Raw genomic sequence first — 18,730 nt, 5'->3', positions numbered from 1 at the left:
GGAGCAACAATGCAACTACACACGAATCCCAGAGTGCTTGTAAATTTTTGCCCAAGGAGTCAAAGAAAAGCAAGATCCACCCTGGGATAAAATAGCTAGCTGAGAGTACTTCAAAGGTATTCTGTTTTTTCCTCTATGTATTATCACTGCACAAAAAAACATTTAAAAAACCCAGATTATGCTTATATTCTGTGCTTTACTTTGGTACTCACCACTTCAGTGAATTTTTTAAAAGGTAAATCTGTTATATCACACTCAACAATATAGCATGTAAACTGTGATGCAGGCCCGACTGCACTCAAATAACAGCTGCTGAAGTATACCCAGCTCCTTGCGTGGAAGGCTGAGTCCCTCTGTTTCTGATGGAATCTTCCCCTAACTGCCAAAATCTTTTCAAGAGCAATTTCTCCAAGGCCTGAATCAGTGCCCACTGAAAGCAAAGGGAAAGATTCCTACTGATGGCAACCATCCCAAGTAAGCCAGAGGTCTAGGCTGCCCTTGCCAGAAAATTTTATGTGCATTTTGATGACTTTTAAAGCTTCTTTTTTTGTAGTTGTCTTTCTTATGGATCTTACTTTTCAGTGAATTTTTTCCAGACACTTCACATACTGGATAAAGCTGGGTTGATATGTTTCTATCCCTGATTCAACACAGAAGATCATTTTATCAGATTAATTTTTAAGAGACTTGCTTTAGTCAGGGTGCATTGGGAAGCATACGCAATGTTAAAACATTCTGCTCTCCAATGGCCTGATTTTCCCTGTATAAACACATGGGATGAAGGCAAAAGACTCAGTCATGTGCTAAAGAAAACGGTGTGGTGCCGTCACAATAAAACCATAGAAGCCAGGTTTTTAACAAGTTTACCCAATGGCTGAAGTTTACTTGCAGTTTGGCCTCGGAGGTAAGTATAGACATTCCAGTGCAGATGGGGATTGAGGGCAGATTTCACTGTGGAAAGAACTGGGACAGTCTCGTAAGCTCTCAAGGAAGGTGTGGGAGCCTGTGGTCACGTACATACTCCTTCGATGACATTAAATGGCAATTTATTGCCAAGGTGCAAATCAGGTGAACAAACCTGTCTGAAAGGAGCTCATCCTGGCATCTGAGTTATCTACAAAAATAGACAGGAAAGGAATGAAAAACGTGCACCTTTAGGTAAGAGTTTATTTCTGGAGGAGCTCCAAGCCCATCATTTATTGCAATTGCTATGATGGGGTAGCTGGCTGCCTGCAGATAATGTGTCGTCTGTGGTATAAACAAATGCACTCACAGTATAAAGACTGTCATCTTCTGCTTTTCCTTAATTAAACTTGTTTTCTTCTGTTGGAGTAGGAGCAGGAACAGTATATGCAGTTGCAGCTCGCTGTTTTCATAGACCAATATTGGTTTAGGCCAGACTTCAGTTAGTTTAAAAAAATCCAACTCCCCCCAGCATTAAAAATAGCAGCTTTTGTTACACCTTTGACATCCCAACTGATTAGCCAGAGAAGAAATCACAACTAGCTGGAGTTTGGCTGTCAGAAGTTACCCCTAACTTATCACTGTTTTGGTGTAAGACCTATCAAGAGGAGAGACAAGATGACACGTAAACCTGAACCACCACCACCACTGTAAAAATAGGAAGTTGGTGGCACCATAAAGAAATGAGATGCCAAGGGCTTAACAAATCTAGTCTTGGGAAAAAGACAGCAGTTTCCCAGGCGGGAGTAAACTGCTCACGGTAGCTTTCACAGAGGCAGGATATGATCTTTTGCCCATTGTTGTCAATCTGGCTGCACCCTAAATAGCAGCTATATTTCCATAACAGAGGACTTCTGTTATGCAAATCCTCCCTCTCAAGCCAAAGGACTGCAGACAGGATAAGTGAGATTCAGCCTCCTCTTAGTAAAGTGTGTTGCACTTCTACAGGAGAAGAGATGAGAGTGAACATGAGCTCTCCCAGATCCCAAATCCACAAAGCCAGCACAAAGCATCAGTGGGAATCATTTTCACTGCCTCTGCCACCCAGTACCAGCCCAGACTCCTTGAACTCGTACACTGGAAGGCAAAGGGGTGTCCCCGAGTTTCTGTATGCTAACTTGGTATCCTGACTTGGGCTTTTATTACACTTCTGTGTGCAAAACACTAGATATTCACTGAGGAGATAAAAAAATGAGCTTCAGTGCAAAACAGCCTCCCCTCTCCTCCCATAACCAGCCTGTAATTTGAATGCCCTGCGGTGATTTCGTAATACAATCTCCTTTTGCTCTAAGAGATGAAGCCAGCTGGGCAGTGGGGACAATGTCTCTGTTTGGTGTGGCATTTAGTATCCACCCTGGAACTCAATGTCTAGGCATTTCTCCTCCCCTCATATTGCAGCTGAATGACTTTGCTGTGTTGATTTGAAATGACCTGACTAATCTCAACTTCCTCTACCAGTTTAATGAAATGTCAGAAGTGAACAAGGTCCACGGAATTGAAAAAAGACCATTCAAACAATGATGAAAAGAAACACATGGACAGCAGTTTTTAAACAGTACTTGGGCTATTGGAAATAATTCAGTGAACTTTAGCCAAGCTGCAATATAAACATACTAAGGAGGGACCAAAAAATGTTTTCTATAAAGCCACATTTTTCATCTGAACTGTTTAATCTACTTCAGGATTACAAAAAGGAGGTATATGGGAAAAAACATAATTAGGTAAAATTGAAAAAAGAAAGAGACCCTTCCCTCCCCACCTGTATCAGTTGGTGTTTGGAAACAGAAACCACAGAGCAACAGTTACATAGCACTGGTTCCACCATCTGAAATTACAGGAGTGAGAGGTAGAGAGGATCTGGCAAGTTGAGTCCTGTTACTTTCCAAGAAAAGTTTAATGGTGTTCTCAACTGCAGAAGAAATTAAATACGCTGATCATGACTCCAACCTCACAGAATACCAACTCAGAGGGAAAAGCTTACACTGTACTCCCCTGTCAAGCACCGTACAATGAGCTAAAACAAACTTATCAGTGCTTTGCATATCATTACTATTTTACTTCCTATTAGGAAGTTACCGAGAGCTCTGCTAAAATAGCATTTTCATTACTGAAGACAGCCCCCAAATTTCATGAACTGCTCATGGAAATTAATTTCTGCTTCCAACTGAAGGTGAGAAGTGACACTGTTTTGCTGGTACAGCTGGTACCAGCTATTACCAAGCACTAATCCTTTTCCCATTATTATTTTTCCTCACGTGCCTTCATATCCATTATAATCATGACAGATGTTTAGTCCAGTTGTCCTCTGGAGCAAAAATATGCTTTCCAGAGGCTACGTCTCTCACCTCCCTTACTACCATCTTGCTGCAGAACACAGCCATTGCAGCACCAGTCTGGCTGTACGTACACAGGAGTCTCTGGGACTTCCCAGAATGCAGACTGTATCAAAGATTCGCCCATCTCAGTTACTCCGGGAAGTCTCTCCTCCTTCCCAAAGCAGCTCCACATTCAGTTATACTGTTGCTGCCTCTCAGCTTTCCACTCTTATGCCACGCTGGAGGGACATTACGGACAGGGGCCCCAAAGGAGTTTTAACCAACCTTAGGGCTCACTGCACATGCTGGCATGTTAATTAACATTTGCCCAAAGTCCAGCACTCAAAGTCAGGAGATGCCAGGTCTGAGCAATGATAAGGAACCAATTGCTCTCGCAACCTTCACTCTCTGAAGCTGACACCCTATGGAAAAACAGTTACGTGATCATGTAATCAAAAGCCAACCCCAAGATGGCAAGTGCGGAAACCTGGTGGAGGAGGGGGCAGTCTGGAGGTTGGGTGGGCAGACAGTCAATCCAACAAAGTGTTCAGCATTGCAACCAAATGCCATTATCTTTATGTACTTTTTGTATGCGGAGTTCAAAAGGCTGACCTTTTAAGAAAAAAAGGAAATTTTACGTAAAATGTCCTCCCTGAGCCCCTTTGTTTAAATGATCCAACATTTTAATCCCAAATGCTCATGTTTGATGTGCAGATGATCTGAGCTACAGGATTTAATACATTAACATTATATTATTAATCCAGACAGAACAGGAAAAACTGATTTTTAGGAAGATGCAGCTGTGAGCGGCTGGAAGAGCAAGGGGAAACTGAGAGCTAATAAAGCACAGGAGATTTTGAAGCCTGCTAGAACTGAAGGGAAGAATCTGGGCCACAATAACATTAAGAAACTGAAACAGATGATGCTAGGCCATTATAGAGAAGGCAATGAGTTAGTACAAGCACAGGTATGGAGAAGGTAATTCTTTCTCTCATCATGGCAGAAGGCAGACCTAACACCCCCATCTTCTGTCCTTGCCCTTAGAAAGTACAACTACTTCTGTTCATCACAAAGCTGCCACTGAAAAACTAATCCCTCGGTCTCAGTGCTCAGACTGTGTATAATCACCCACAGACAGGTCCACAACTTCACCACACAGGCACATCCACAACTGCTCTTGGAGCTTCGTTGGAATTTCCCTGGCTACCGATACTTTGGCAATGTCCAAAGGTCATGCCGGGTTAATGCCTTATGTACATTGAGATCTGGATTTTAGCTTGATGGCATCAGCACAGGTGATTACAGCTGCTTGAGCCTCCTGCCATGAAAACTTCAGTTTGCATCATCACGGAGTTACCACACAATAAGGAGGACTGGATTTTCAGAGTGCAATGAGGTAGGGATGGTGCTAAACAAAGAGCCTGGTACTGTTATGAAGGAAACCTTAGACTCTTACTCAATGCCCAGAGCTGACACTATTTCACCTCTCAGCTTACTCCAGCAAAGCTCAGATGTAAAGACAGAATTCAATTATTTCCAGCAGAAGTTATCTTTCTTTCATGAGAAAGTAAAAATGACATTTCACAATACACCATTGGGTCCGTGTATTACTTCTTCTGCTCCACTAAATCACGTGATGATTTGGTGGAACAGAGAACATAAGGAATTGGAATTAGCTGGCCATCACTGCAGGTCGCATGAGCAAACAAGATGAAGTGTGCATTTGTGGAGAACTACATTTTGTGCTTGCATGAAAAGAGACACTGCAACCTACTTTTAGACCTTTTAATTTGCCATTAAATTTTAAAATATTACTTAATATAGGATGTTGACTGTTGGAAAAAAAAATCCAAACCCTGAAAATGCCCTGTACTTACACACTTGTAACTCGCTTCTGACACCTGTGAATCTCAACTGCATGTAGTAAAATAAAAAAAAAATTCTCATAAGAAAATGTACTTCAGCTGATCAGTGTAATGAAATATTTGTTATCACTTTAATACTTATCAATTTAGAATTAAAATCAAAGCTGTTAAAGGCCTGTATAAATAAACAGTGCAGCAAGAACCTATCCCTGTAACCCAGAGCTAAAACAGGCTTTTGGAAAGGTACAGAATAATTTTCTTCTAAATATCAACTCAGATCATTGTACATTGCAGAACTGGAAAAGAGACAAACAGATAGAAGATGCAATTAAGACACTTCACCGTAAACTCTGTCTTACCTGGGAATTTCTGTTGAACTACTAGATCCTAACAGAATTTAGTTCTGCTAAAGTCAATGGGCATTTTACTATCTGCTTCAATGGCAAGGATTTAACTCATGGAATCATACCCAGATGGAACACAGATGGACATAATCAAATTGAAGTACCTGCACTCATCAGGGTTTGTACCTAAATTAAACACCGAATCTACAATAAACAAACACAAGAGCTTAATGTGAATGGGCCAATGATGCTTGAATCCTGCATCTTTTGTCCTTTCTTTTCAGTGTTCAAGTACTTCTCTTCTGTATCAAGTAACTGTGGAGGGTTTAGCAATATACTACAGTTGTGGAATTGTAAATTTGTAAAATTTGTTGGAAAGAAGAGGAAGTTTGTCAGAAAGTAAAAAAAAACCCCAGGTTTAATTGGTCAAATACACTGCTTAGAACATTGAGGGAATGCAGCCATCAAGTTACATGCCATGATGACTACCTAGACATTCAAGGAAGTATTTTATGGGAGAGGTCAGACCCAGTCCCTAAAAAGCAGATGTGTTGGCCAGTGCTAATGAGGTCAGCACTGCAAGATACACTCACTGTCAGGCAGTGAAAAGGGTGGACAGATATGCTTTAGAGAACAAGGAAACCAAGCAGTGGAAGATGAAGAGTATAGACAGGGAAAATGACCAGGATGGGGCAAATACCTCTCTCTAATACAGTACAGACGATGGATATATTCACCAATTCTGATTCAAAGGCACAAAAAGTTTCACAGGAAAAAAAGACAGCATCTGAAATAATTATTCTGCAGACAATATTCCAAACCCGTATGATCTTGTATTTCATACAAATCAAAGGACATTTATGCAAGTCAGTGTTGTTTACACAGTTTGAGGAGCCTAACTCAAACAAATGGATTTACATCATTACTACAAAAATTCACATAATTTCCCAGAGAAGCATGGTAATAAACTAGGTTATACTTTTCATTGTCTTTCTGATGCAAATGCGAACTCTTACCCTGCAATGTCATTATCTTTCCCAACTCAACTCCTACTTCACAAATATTGCATCACTCCAACGTTTTTCCTCTTTTACTTACTTTGGGATTTAGCGTTGCTCGGAGTCCTCTTTCAATTATTCTACATTTGTTGATTATTTTAATACACTGAAATTCTGTACACAGAGGAGTTTTTACTCTCTCTCCCACCACAAAATATGACATTCCACTAATGCCTGGCAACTTAATTATTGCATGTTTTGGGTTAAGACTCACGACTCACAGATGGTAGGTGAAGGAAGGTGTATGTGTGCTTACGCATGTACACCCTCTTAGTTAGTAAACAAGAAGTTAAAAAAAAAAAACCAAAACAAAACCCTTCCCAGATTCTTCCAGCTTCTGTTAGGAATTATTTAAAACTTAAATTATTTGACTTAGTCCACAATTCTGAAGAGTGCTGGCTTTGTCTCTCTGCTCACATCCAAAATGTCTAGAGTAATGTAGTGGAGGAGCATAGTGAGAGACCACTAGAGTAAGACCCTACAAAGGAGGGAGCAAGCCTGTGATGAACATTGTGTCCAACATGCATCCATAAAACCACATGCAACTCCTGACAAGACAACTTCACAGCACATAACAGCCCAGTTAACAGAGTTGAAGTGAGGTCAAGCCTGGAATACTAATTTTAATTGTCTTGTTCTAATTTTTTTAATCCTCCTGACTCTTTTCATTATAAGATCACAAATAACTTGTGTACATATTGGTTCTGAATAAAACACTGAGACATGAGTTTATTGTTTCTCTTAGTTGGAAGTTCCTAGAGGAAAAACATTGCCAAAACAATTTAATAGCATATTCAAAATTAAGAGTGCATTTTGACCCAAATGACTATAAATTAACCTAAAAAAAAAAAGGAAAGACAATCATTTATTCATTTTCCAAACAAAACAGGAAAATAACTGCAACAAAAGAGCATTTCAAACAGTCACTGAACAATACTGCAAAAAGCATGTTTTTTAATAAAGGTAAGGACAGTTCCTTTGGAGGGAAGACGAGTTCTATGGCCTGAGGCTGAAAACTGCGTTTTGAGAAGTGTGCTGTAAAAAATTAAAATATTTGAGTTTCATTAACCTTTGATGTATGTTCAAGAAAAACAGGAGAACTACCTCACTCAAATCTGAACCGTTTCACTTCTCAATAAGCTGTGTTTTCAGATGAGCAAGATAGGTTTCCTGTCAAGCGCCTGAAAGATGTGTTTTGAATTTGTTTCAAAGGTGCAGCTTTTCTCAGGAAGATCCCATTGAGGACTGTTCATTCTCATGTGTGACAGTGTTGCTCAAGGCTGTTGCCAAATGTCACAGTACCACTTGTAACAGCTACAGGGAGAAGGCGGAGTTTTCACAATAAGAATTGTGCAATCAGATTAGCCAGTCCAAGGAGGATTATAAAGATGTGAATGATCAATGCTGGCCACGTCAGCTGCCCGGCACGATGCAGGGAGATCACGTAGATGAGGGACGGATACACGAATACAAAGGCCAGACCGCATGTTGCTCCAGAGTATCTGAGGAAAGGGAGGGAGAGGGGAAGAAGAAAAGGGAAAAAAAAAAAAAAAGAAAAAAAGAATGCTTTGTGTTAACTCTTATTTCCTGATGTCATTTTTCCCCCTCAAACCAATGAACAGGCTGAACAATGACTATCTGCAGTTGCTAAACATCAATTTCTGTTCCTTGCTGTTCTTCACCTCCTTCACTGGCATTTAATTATGCCCTTCTCTTGCTCAGCCCCCTGCTCCTGTGTAGCTACACTCTGACATGCCTCTGATGTTTCAGTCACATCTCCAGATGCTTCTGGGGACTAACTCCCTATCTTTGACTTGACGTTTCTACTTTCTTTGGGGAAATTTGTCACACACCACAGAAAAAGACCGGACAGTGTATCCTTTTTTAGGCATCCTTTACTGTCAGAACTGCAAATCTCATTGCATCCCAGCCACCTGGGGATGCATGTTAAAGCATGTAAGCAGAGAAATCCTCCTGAATCTGCAACTTTTATTTTAATTTATTTAATGAGCTTCTAGCAAACCATTCTCCAGACCTGAAAAGATCAACATGCCCTCCTGGTAACATGATCAACCACAGCAAGTGGAACACTTAACTGTTCTTTTTCTAACCACTCCCTTGCTTACCAAAACCTTCTCGTTATTTTCCCCTATTGTGAGTTTCCATCTAACTAAGCTAGACTGCAGCCAATATGCATTACTAACTAACAACATATTTTATTTCAAACATTTGAACATTCCTTTTAGACAGAGGAAACATCATAATACAGAGTAACCACCTGCAACACAAAACCAGCAAATACCTAAGTTAGACTGTATATAGACAATTTATCAGCTGGCAATTCACTGTTCAAAAGTTTGATTACTATGCACAGAAAGAACACATTAGCAGAGGTCAGGATGAGTTTGCAAACAGAGAAATGTACTGCATGATATTTATTTGGAATTAATAACTAGACCATCTCTACCACTGGAATACAAGAATTTTCACTGAAAGGAGAGGTAGAAAAATAAAAGGAAATGGAAAAAAAAAATCAAAATCAGCCACCGAGCAAAAGTAAGTTATTCTGCTACTCTGGTCAGACCTAAACTTGTCATTCTGGTTTTATAATTGCAGATTTCTATATTTTTAAACACCTCCCTCTCCTGGTTGCTGTAAGAAAGATGCAAACAAGGAATGAATGACAATGATTAAAAAAATGGTGGTGTCAAATGTAGAAGATAAAACTCATTAGATTATTTCCTCTAATCTTTCTCAATTATAGAAATCCTAGGTGTTTATTAACATGGTAAATGTAAGATATCATTTAGAAGTACAACTTTTATGTCACTTTGCCCTTTCAAGTTATTTGCTTTCTTGATTTTTATTATGGACATTCAAAACAGCTTCAAATGGTCTTAACACAAAACAAAAACTTGAGAGAAGCCACACAATAGCCAAGGAACTTTTTCTATTGACACCACATTCTTTCATTTGTATAGTTACAAGGCTCTCAGATAGCTCCAATGAAACTTGGGGAATCATCCCAATCATCTCAGATACAGAGGCACAATTACAGATAGCTGCTTGTCAGGAGTTTAAAAGAGCTGATTGCTTATACTTCTAAATCATTACTTACAACTTAAAAAGGTGTAAGCCTCACAAAATGTAAAGATAGAATTACCCACACTCATACTGTTCCTTTCCAACATCAAGAAGCAAACATGCAGCAACACCACAGGCAAGTTTACTGTGCAAGCAACACTCACCTTATGATACCTCCTATATTCGGATAAAATCTTGCCATTGCTACTCCAGCTCCTACAATTGCTACGTTCAGGACAAGCACATGGAAAATGCTACAGGAAAGTGAGGAAAGTGTGTTAAAATCTATGCTGTATTTATTACAAAATACAACCATTATCCTTCATTTACACTAACATTTAACTGGTACATGGATGGTGTTTCCATTTGCACGACTCACTCTATAAAGCTAACTAATTTCACCGCAAACATAACATCTACTGAATATTCAGAGTGCCAAACTCTAAATATCAAGTGTTTTTACTCAAAATATTCCTAAGGAGTAAGTATGTGTAATTTGGCAGTTCTTCTGAAAAACATCATACGTGGTACTCAGCACTCAAGTATTTCAGCTGGCTATTCAAATACCAAAGAAACAATACTGTATAACTTAATTCCCACAAGAAAGAATTAGCTTGTTCAGAGAATGATCTGAATTGCTCAAAGTGAACTAAAGGAAACCAGAAGAAAGGAAAAGATGCATTGAGCGGAAAACATTACACAGAATACTAGGGGGAAAATAACACCTTAAAACTTGAACTCTAGTGCATTTTGATAGAGGACAAACATTTAGAATGTTGGACATCATTTAATATTTGACCTGTGCACTATTTATGCTGGAATTTTTTGTTGAATTTGTTTTTACAAATAATCTCCTGTTGCTTTTCTTTTTGCATTAAGCAGGAAAAAAAAGGAGATTTTCTGTTCTGCAAAAGCAGCTTCTAATGCATCGGACAAACTCTGTGTAGTGATGCACAGAGCTGACACTCAGGAGAGTATCACTTTTCCTTAGAGAACATGAAAAGTTGGCATATTTTAATTTAAGGTGAAGTCAGGAAATACAATAAAAAACTGCGATATTTTGGTCACCCAGCTGTTTCTATGAAGGGAAAAAAGAATTCACACAGAGGAAACATACATACACTTACAGGTTTTGTTTACTCTTCTGGAGGATTTGATTTCTTAAAATAAACAAAACCTGTAAGCTAATTTTTTCTTAACTGTATAAAGTATCTGTATTATGGAGGATGCCACTAACAAACTTTTTAAAAGTGACCACTTCCATGGCTGAAGGCTGGCTGCCAGTTTCGAAGTTAGGAAGAAATATTAGAGACATAGAGTGGTCTTATTAAACTTTAGGGGAATGGAGGTAATTTAAACAGAAAGGAATAATTTAAGATATGGACTATTTCTAACATTCGCTCTTAAAAATTCATTTAAAAAAGACAGAAATAATATCTTTAATTTTGTACATGATATTTTAACAGTGGTACAAGACTGAACACAGACTGAAGACAGCCGTGGGAATACAGCAGCTGAAACTTTAACAAATACATAATTGGATATAAACCTGGTAAAATCCAAGAATAAAAACCAAAATCCCCCAAATCAGACCTATTAGGGAAAGAAGGACCAAACATTTACTGCTTCTCTAATATTTTAAGGAAAGCCAATTAACTAAACTGTTCATTAAAAATTACTTCCTCTCTCCCCACACATACAGCAGATTGCAAATCTTACTGTCAGACAGCACAACTGAAGCCAAAAGTTTATGAACACAGAAAATGACGGCATTTCTTCCATTCTTTTTTTTGCTGAGATTAATTTTTTAGCAAGAGGAATTAAAAAGAGTGCAGGCTTAGTAATTAAAAAATGTTTTGCAGATTTGGGTCACTTCAGAATATTTTAGCAGAAAACCTGAAAAAAAGTCTGAAGTATTTCATTGTCACATGATTTAAAACAGAAGTGATTTTGTAGTTCAAAGTTGTTGCTTTTAAAAACATTAATTCCAGCTTCTTATAACTTCAAAAGCAAAGTGGCGTGTGTGAGTTTGGTGTGTAATAAAACATTTTTCAACTTCTTGATCTGGGAAAAAATAATTGGGTTGGGGAGGGGAGTGTGTTTTGGTTCAATTGAAAACAATGGTCTCAAAATGCTGGAGCTTTCAAAACAATTCAGTACTTGCAGAGCAGTGCTTTGCAGTTTTAATTGTTACAATTAAGCAGGATCCTCAAGAACAATACCAAGATCAAAAGTCTGAAAAGGATTTAAATCCATCTGTTTCAGGGCAAAAGGTTACACTGTATTTCTCCCCTGGAACAAACTTGTTCCTTTTTCTACCTTTTTGAAACAGCCTGAGCTGTAACCATGTTATTGGTAACAGGTGTTTAACCTGCAACCCCTTTCTTTTCCCTAGGCACATATTCATAGTTCATCTCAACTCCAAGACAGGAAGAAAAATCATTCTTAGTGGAGAGAAAGGCATTATCATTTAGAAAAAAACCTATCCTTCTGAATAAAGAAGAATCTGATATCTAGGGCTACTAGTAGCTGTATTATTTGAGATAGTATTTTTCATAAGACTGTAAGTTTCACGCAGGTGTGCTCCAGAAGGGACAACCATTTCTCAGTTCTAAATTGCTCCGTTTCAGCCTGACATTGGCTTATGGTAAAATTAATGGTCACCACACATCACAAAAGGGCGGTCAGAAAAACAGTATTTTTGGGGGGCATAACCATACCACCTCTGCTTATTACAACTATAGGAAGAAAAGTATTTAGATGATGTTAGAGATCAGAAAAGGTTTGCCCCCCTTTTAGCTAACCACCCTGCTGGCACAGAGCTGTTTTCTAAGCAGTGTAACTTTCTTCCTTATGGTCAATGGCAGAAGAGGTGGGTGGCCTATGCCAGGGCTGGACTGTCCGCCTGGGCAGCCTGATTAGGGTTTCTGCTCTGAGGCACAGGTTGGATTGCCTCAAGGAGGCCATAATTCACAAAAGAGGCACACCCATGGCAATCCAAGTATGGCACATGACACTCTGTCTTTTATATTCTGTCCTCAGTCTCAATATTTTCGGTTGGGCAGATGAAGACTCTAGCTCTTTTCTACAAAGGGAATCACTGTTCACCTGCAAAAAACCTGCAATCCCATAAAAACAATAGTAGAGAGGAGGGAAAAAAAAAAAAATATTCAAGCTTCCCCCTATGCTTTTTTCCCCCATTGCAAGGGTAACCTTTCAGATTAACAGGAGTTGAGAAACAACCTGGTATGCCAGAAGGTCATTAGATGGCTTGCTCTATCAAGTTCTCTCCTGAGGAAGTGGTAGTTACAGTTAAGCCACTGAACAACAGTGACCACATATATCTAAGTAACCTCAGCATCCTCAAAGTAAGAATCATATCGAAAGCTGTGAAAGCAAACCCTAGGGCAGGGGACATTTTAAGAAAGAAACTAATTTTAAATCCCCTCAGGTCAGACACAAGGAAATTTTAAGTGCTGGACTCAGCATGGAGTCACAGGGTGAACATACACAATAAAAGAGGAAAGCAAAGAAAAAAGCAAAACAGGATCATTTAAGTAAGAATTTTTGAAAGGTTACTGTATCTAAAAATGCAGTTTCTTCCTGGAAATCTCACTCAAGCGACATTAGTCAAAAGACTATGAATCACAGCAGTTAAGAAGCAGCTAGGTGAAGAGCAGATAACACACATGCAAACAGCAGAAATGTATTTCATTGCATCAGAAGACACACATCTGTGGGAGAACTGGCAGGTCTGCTGGGCTACCATGGAGTAAAGGGAGGATGATCTTTAAGGAAAGCCAAGTGATTTCTGTCCATCAGCTTATTTAACCTCTCAGAACAGGAAAGATGTTAAAAAGTTTTAAAAACTGATCAGATGACTGTACAAAGCAATTTATGCACAGCATATAATTAATCAAGGGAATTCTCTGTCACAAATATCACTGTAGCCAAGAGCCAATAATAATAATAATAACAACAACAACAACTAGCTTTCTGTACACAAAAGAAGATCCAGAGTCACGTAAGAAACAGCAGATAAACCAGATGCCTCTGGCCCTAAGTCACCCGTTAAAAGATGCTATGGGAAACATCTCTCACTTTAGAAAAGCAAGTAGTTTCCCAATACACGATATTTTGGCCCTCCTTTACAACACCAGGGAGAGAAGAAGAGAATGAACAGTTCCTTGGGTTTTGTCCCAGTATGTCACTTTCTATGTTGTCTGCACACTAGCATACATTTTGCAAAATTAGAGAAGGAATTAGGATGCCTTCTCTTGTCTCTAAACTTTTTGTAGGAAGCACAGAAAGGCTGAAGGCTTTGTGATGGTGCCTGGCGGAAGAATACTGCGCCCAGCATATCTACACACGTATTTGTTTTTAAGCTGGGCAGTGACAGAAGTGACTGGTACATAAGAGAAAGGAGAATCCCCCTTCTTAGAAGCAGAGGGGCTCTTGTTCTCCTGACTGCTAGAGGACATTGGATGCTACTTATTTCCTCTCTGCTTCAGTCAAGCAAGCTGCCACTGTTGAGCTGATCCCTGATGTGAAACCTGGGAGAAGAAAAAGTTATGTATCATCTACTTAAGCTTTTAAGTTTGGAGAGGGTGAGCTTCTTCAACACACTAGACTACAGGTTAGTAGGATACATTATGGATAAATACAGCAAAGCATTGTTAGTAGAAAAATAGCACTGCAAAGTATCTAAAAAGCATGAGACAGAAGACATGGGGATCAGTCTTCAGACAAGAAAAGCTCCCCTGAAGGTGAGTAAATGGTTCCTCATTATAACCCAGTGATAATCCATGGCCTACCAGCAAAAGCCAGGATAAGAAACAGGATGCTGCTTTTGGTAGAAATTGCCTTGGATTAGACCAATTGTCAAGACTAAGAACTACAAAACAGCAAACTGATACCTTGATGCTTCATCATACCCAGTGACAGATAAATAGTACAGGAAAAGGAGTTAAAGCAAAGAACCAAATTTATCTGAGTCATACAGTCACTGCTAGGAAATAAAAATTATCTGGCAGCCCTGTAAGCACATGCGTGATCAAGCTATTCGATCAACAGCCAGCTTTAAGACACATCCATCCAGAATTCCAAGTGCTCCAGCTAATAATGGCTAGCCGTTAACTCCATTCATGGCAGCAGCATGTATCCACATCTGCAAACAACTGCTCATATGAAGAAGCCTGGCTTTTCGTATGAGGGAGCTTCCAGTTCATGTGAAACCTGCAGCACATCTGTATGGAGCAACCCAGGGCTTAAAAAGGAAGATAGGTAAATTTACAATGGGGACTTGGACCAGAGGAGCAAGTGTGGTTTGTTTGCTTGGTTTCTTTTGTAAAAAAGGAAAAAATGGGATAATTATAGCCAGAAGGTAAATTTATAACATTCTCTCAGCTGCAAAGGAAACTTAGTATAGGAAGGATGCACCTATGGAAATACACGTGATTTAGCACATTGAATCACAGGGTTAAATGAGGTAGCCAGCAGAGATCCTCAAATGCACAATCAATATGAATTCAGCACACTGCCCAATGTGCTGTATAAACAGATGGATGGATATACCATCAGTGCACACTCTTAAAGCCCCCTTCCACAACCTGAAAATAAAAATAGGAAAAGGCAGAAAAATCATGTAAATGGACAGAATCAGTCACAAAAATACAAGATTTTAAACTGTGGGCTTGGGTTTGTTTTTTTTTTTTAATTCTTCTAGAAGAACAGCACAGAAGCCCACTTTCTGTTCTTCTCTTTTTCTCCTGCTTCATCCTTTTGGTTCATTACTTACAAAGAAATTTTCTCCAGTAACTAACCAGGAATATTCCCCTCTGTATATACACCTTATGCATACATCTAAGAGCTAAAGCTTGAGTCTCTGCAGGTCACTCTTCTTATTGCCCGAGAACCATTAGCCCTGGACATTGAATACTTCGATAAAAGAAGCCGAGTATATATAACTACAAGTAGAGTGCTCATTTTTCTACACAGAAGTCATGGAACTTAATATTTCCATGTAGGTTCTTCAACAGGCTCCCCAGTGAGACATCAGTAAATATCAGCAAGAGCCACTTCCTTATATTTGCAAAATGTTTCCCCATAAAAGCAGCTTGGGGAAAAACTCAGAATACTGAAATTTTTCCTAGAAAGGTGATATAGGCACAGTGCTACTAAAGGACCTCCATCAGCTTTAGCTACTGGTGAGAACCAGTCATCAAAAGACATATTTCACAACCACGTAGGAAATCTTTACTATCCTCCCAGAGACAGGTCCTGTGCTTGCTACCAGTCTTCAGTTAGTCCCCATTCCATAGAAAAACTAAAGGCTGACCTTGCCAGTTGTAAATGCACAGAAGCTGAAGCTTGGAGGTTAGCTGAGTGATTTTTGTGCTATATTTGAGATACTTGGGATACTAGAGAGGGAGACACAGCCAGCCAGCCAGTATGTACTACCTTATCACTGTAGGTTGGATTGATTTAAGTGGCTTCCTAGAAACCATTTTTGACTTTTCAGAAACTTTAAATACCTCCCTATAAGGAGTCTTTAAAAAAAAAAGTGAGTGAAGCTACCCACAGGACATCCTGGAGACAAGAACCAAGCAAGTATTTGCATCATCACATTCGTCATACCATGAAGGCTGAAAACAGCAAGCCGGAATTAACCTGAGAAGAGACTGGTATGAAGCTGTAGGTTCTAGAAGAGGGCATGAGGGAAATGAAAACCGTTCTGGTCAGGGAGTAACTGGAGGGAGGAGATAGGAAGAGGCACATCCACATAATATAAAGGACATGGCTATTTCCCAGTGGCTGTGAAATCCATGTTTAGCACTTAAATCAATGGCCTAGTTTCCAAGAGTAACTTGCAGCAGTTCCTAAAAATCTCAACGTTGAACTGCGTACAATTTAGTATCAAAAAAAGTAGTCACTTATTTCACTGCCTAATTTTAGGCATCCAATTTCTAGAGCTTCTCATACCTATTTTAGGACATAGAAGAAACCTGAAACTTGGAACGTCTTCCCAGACCTGTATGCTACTGCTGATGCCACAGAGGAAATACACGTTTCTTTCTGGGATATTTTTTTCCTTTCCTCCATCAACAGCAATTCACAATATAAAATAAGAAACTCGGAGATAAATGCCAACTTCTCAGCTGTGACAAATTCAGACAATACTCCAAATTTAAATGTCCCAGGTTTTATTTAAAAAAAAACAAAACTAAAATTGAAATCTGGATCAGCTCTTCCCCAGAGTTCAGACAGTGTACAAATGCAGGGGTGGGGCTCATCTCTGAAATTAGCATGTGAAAAGCTATTTTTATAAGCATAGCAGCAGCCTAGATAACACAGCTAACAACTCACTTAGCTATTAGCTCTGTTTAAAAACAGATGGATGATTACTAATTATGCACAATAAAAACACATATGGCACCCTGAAAGGTTAATATCCAGAGGGTATGCCCTTCACAGCTTAAAGACTACTTGATGAAATGTTTCTGGACTGAACAAAATTTTTTTCCTGTACAACTCTTCTTTTGCCATATAAATGCATAACACAAAGGAATTGTGTTGACAAAATTCCTCTGTTTATTAACAAAATGAAGAGCTAAAACAAAAGAACCCCCCCCCTTCTGCTCTGCCAAGCTCTAGCAGTCTTGATCTGCAGGCAAGTTTATTTTGCATGCCTATTCACCCCCTGACTCCACAAACATTGTGAAATTAGCTTCTGAAATGTACCTAATGCAGCAAAGGAAATCCTCCAAAGCTCAGCCAAATTTCTGACAACATAAGGCCAGTTAAGCAAAGTGTGCCAAGCTCTTGTCAAGGAGTAGACTTCTTACCTTGGGTAAGCATTTCCAAAAAACTGTCTTAACAGCTGAACTCGTGCCAGATAGCCCAACAGTGGGTATACAGTCATCATCTGGAACAGCAGGAATATTCTTGCAACAAATGACATGATGTCATCACTGGGAAAGTTATCTAGAAAATTCTAAACACAGGAATAATGTTACACTTATCAATGGTGGCTTGATTACATGTATATGCTGATTTTTAATAGCTGTGTGCAAGAAAGGAAGGGATAAAAGCCAAGCAACTAAAATTGCTAAATGAACTCCGTAACATGAAATACCCTCTCCCCCTTTCACAATTGCCTTGCCACCAAATACCAACTGATTTTTTAATATTACAGGGCTGATGTCAGCTTTCACGTTAGCATTAAAGATGGAATTATTTTCTAATCTTCTGAACATCCTCAAATAATCAAGGCTGTGGAAGGGCCACCTGATTTTTTAGGCATTTAGGATTCATATGCTCCTATTACCTGTCAGATAATATCTAGATATTAAAACCAGTTATTTAATCAGTAAAACTGGATCACATACAAATGAGGAAGGGATCATATACTACACATAGGAACATGTGAAAAAGTACTATAAGACTTAAGTATCATGGAAATATACAAATGGCTTTGTAAGTACTTAGGATAACTACAGAAAATAAACGGGAAGAAAATCACTTGTCACCTATTATTTAACTGTGGATTTCACCCCATGAAATTATTTTAAATGGTTCAAAAAAATTACTTCGTGGTTAAACAATGGCACCAGTTCTCACCAAGTTACAGTCAGAGGAAGCCTTTAAATGCTGCTTTGTTGCTAAATATTATGCAAGAGACATGGAACAGCTGGCATAAAATGGATCACCAATTGGTAACTCCTATCTTTGAAGTAATTCAGCGTGTGGGAATCAGCCTTATCTACAAACAGGTAAGACTTTAATAGCCTTCACAAGGTGTTTCATGTGGTGCTATTATCTGAAGAACACGGCTGTCAAGGCTCACCAAAGTGTTAGACTCCAAACCTACCCACAGTGAGGACTCCTACCGAAACGAGTTTCTTTTTCTGGAGTACCTGAAACCAGTCCCAATGAGTGGGACTGGTCACTGCACACACAACTAAACATAAACATAATACTTTTCAGGATTAAAGAAGATAAAGAAATTAAAGACTCAACTGTTCACTTGTTCATTTTGGCCCTTTCTTCATCACTTTCATAGAGTATTTATTAAATGTTTGCTTTTTACAGAACCACTGGCA

General features: G+C 39.0%; 1 protein-coding gene across 5 annotated transcripts in view; it reads right to left on the bottom strand.

Annotated features, from left to right (window-relative positions):
- Positions 1-6,300: 6,300 nt before the first annotated feature.
- Positions 6,301-18,730, bottom strand: part of SLC38A9 (solute carrier family 38 member 9) — a 54,021-nt gene continuing 41,591 nt past the window's right edge. For all 5 annotated transcript variants that reach the window (XM_030004736.2, XM_030004738.2, XM_030004740.2 and 2 more), the window contains 3 exons: positions 17,474-17,622; positions 9,794-9,883; positions 6,301-8,047 (listed from right to left, as the gene is read on the bottom strand). In XM_030004736.2, coding sequence (XP_029860596.1) covers positions 7,882-8,047; positions 9,794-9,883; positions 17,474-17,622 — 405 coding nt within the window. In that variant the 3' untranslated portion in view covers positions 6,301-7,881. The remainder of the gene's footprint in view (positions 8,048-9,793; positions 9,884-17,473; positions 17,623-18,730) is intronic.

Source organism: Aquila chrysaetos, chromosome Z (genome assembly GCF_900496995.4).
Source record: "Aquila chrysaetos chrysaetos chromosome Z, bAquChr1.4, whole genome shotgun sequence".
Taxonomy (NCBI): Eukaryota; Metazoa; Chordata; class Aves; order Accipitriformes; family Accipitridae; genus Aquila; species Aquila chrysaetos.
This window is presented reverse-complemented; position numbering and strand designations above follow the sequence as displayed.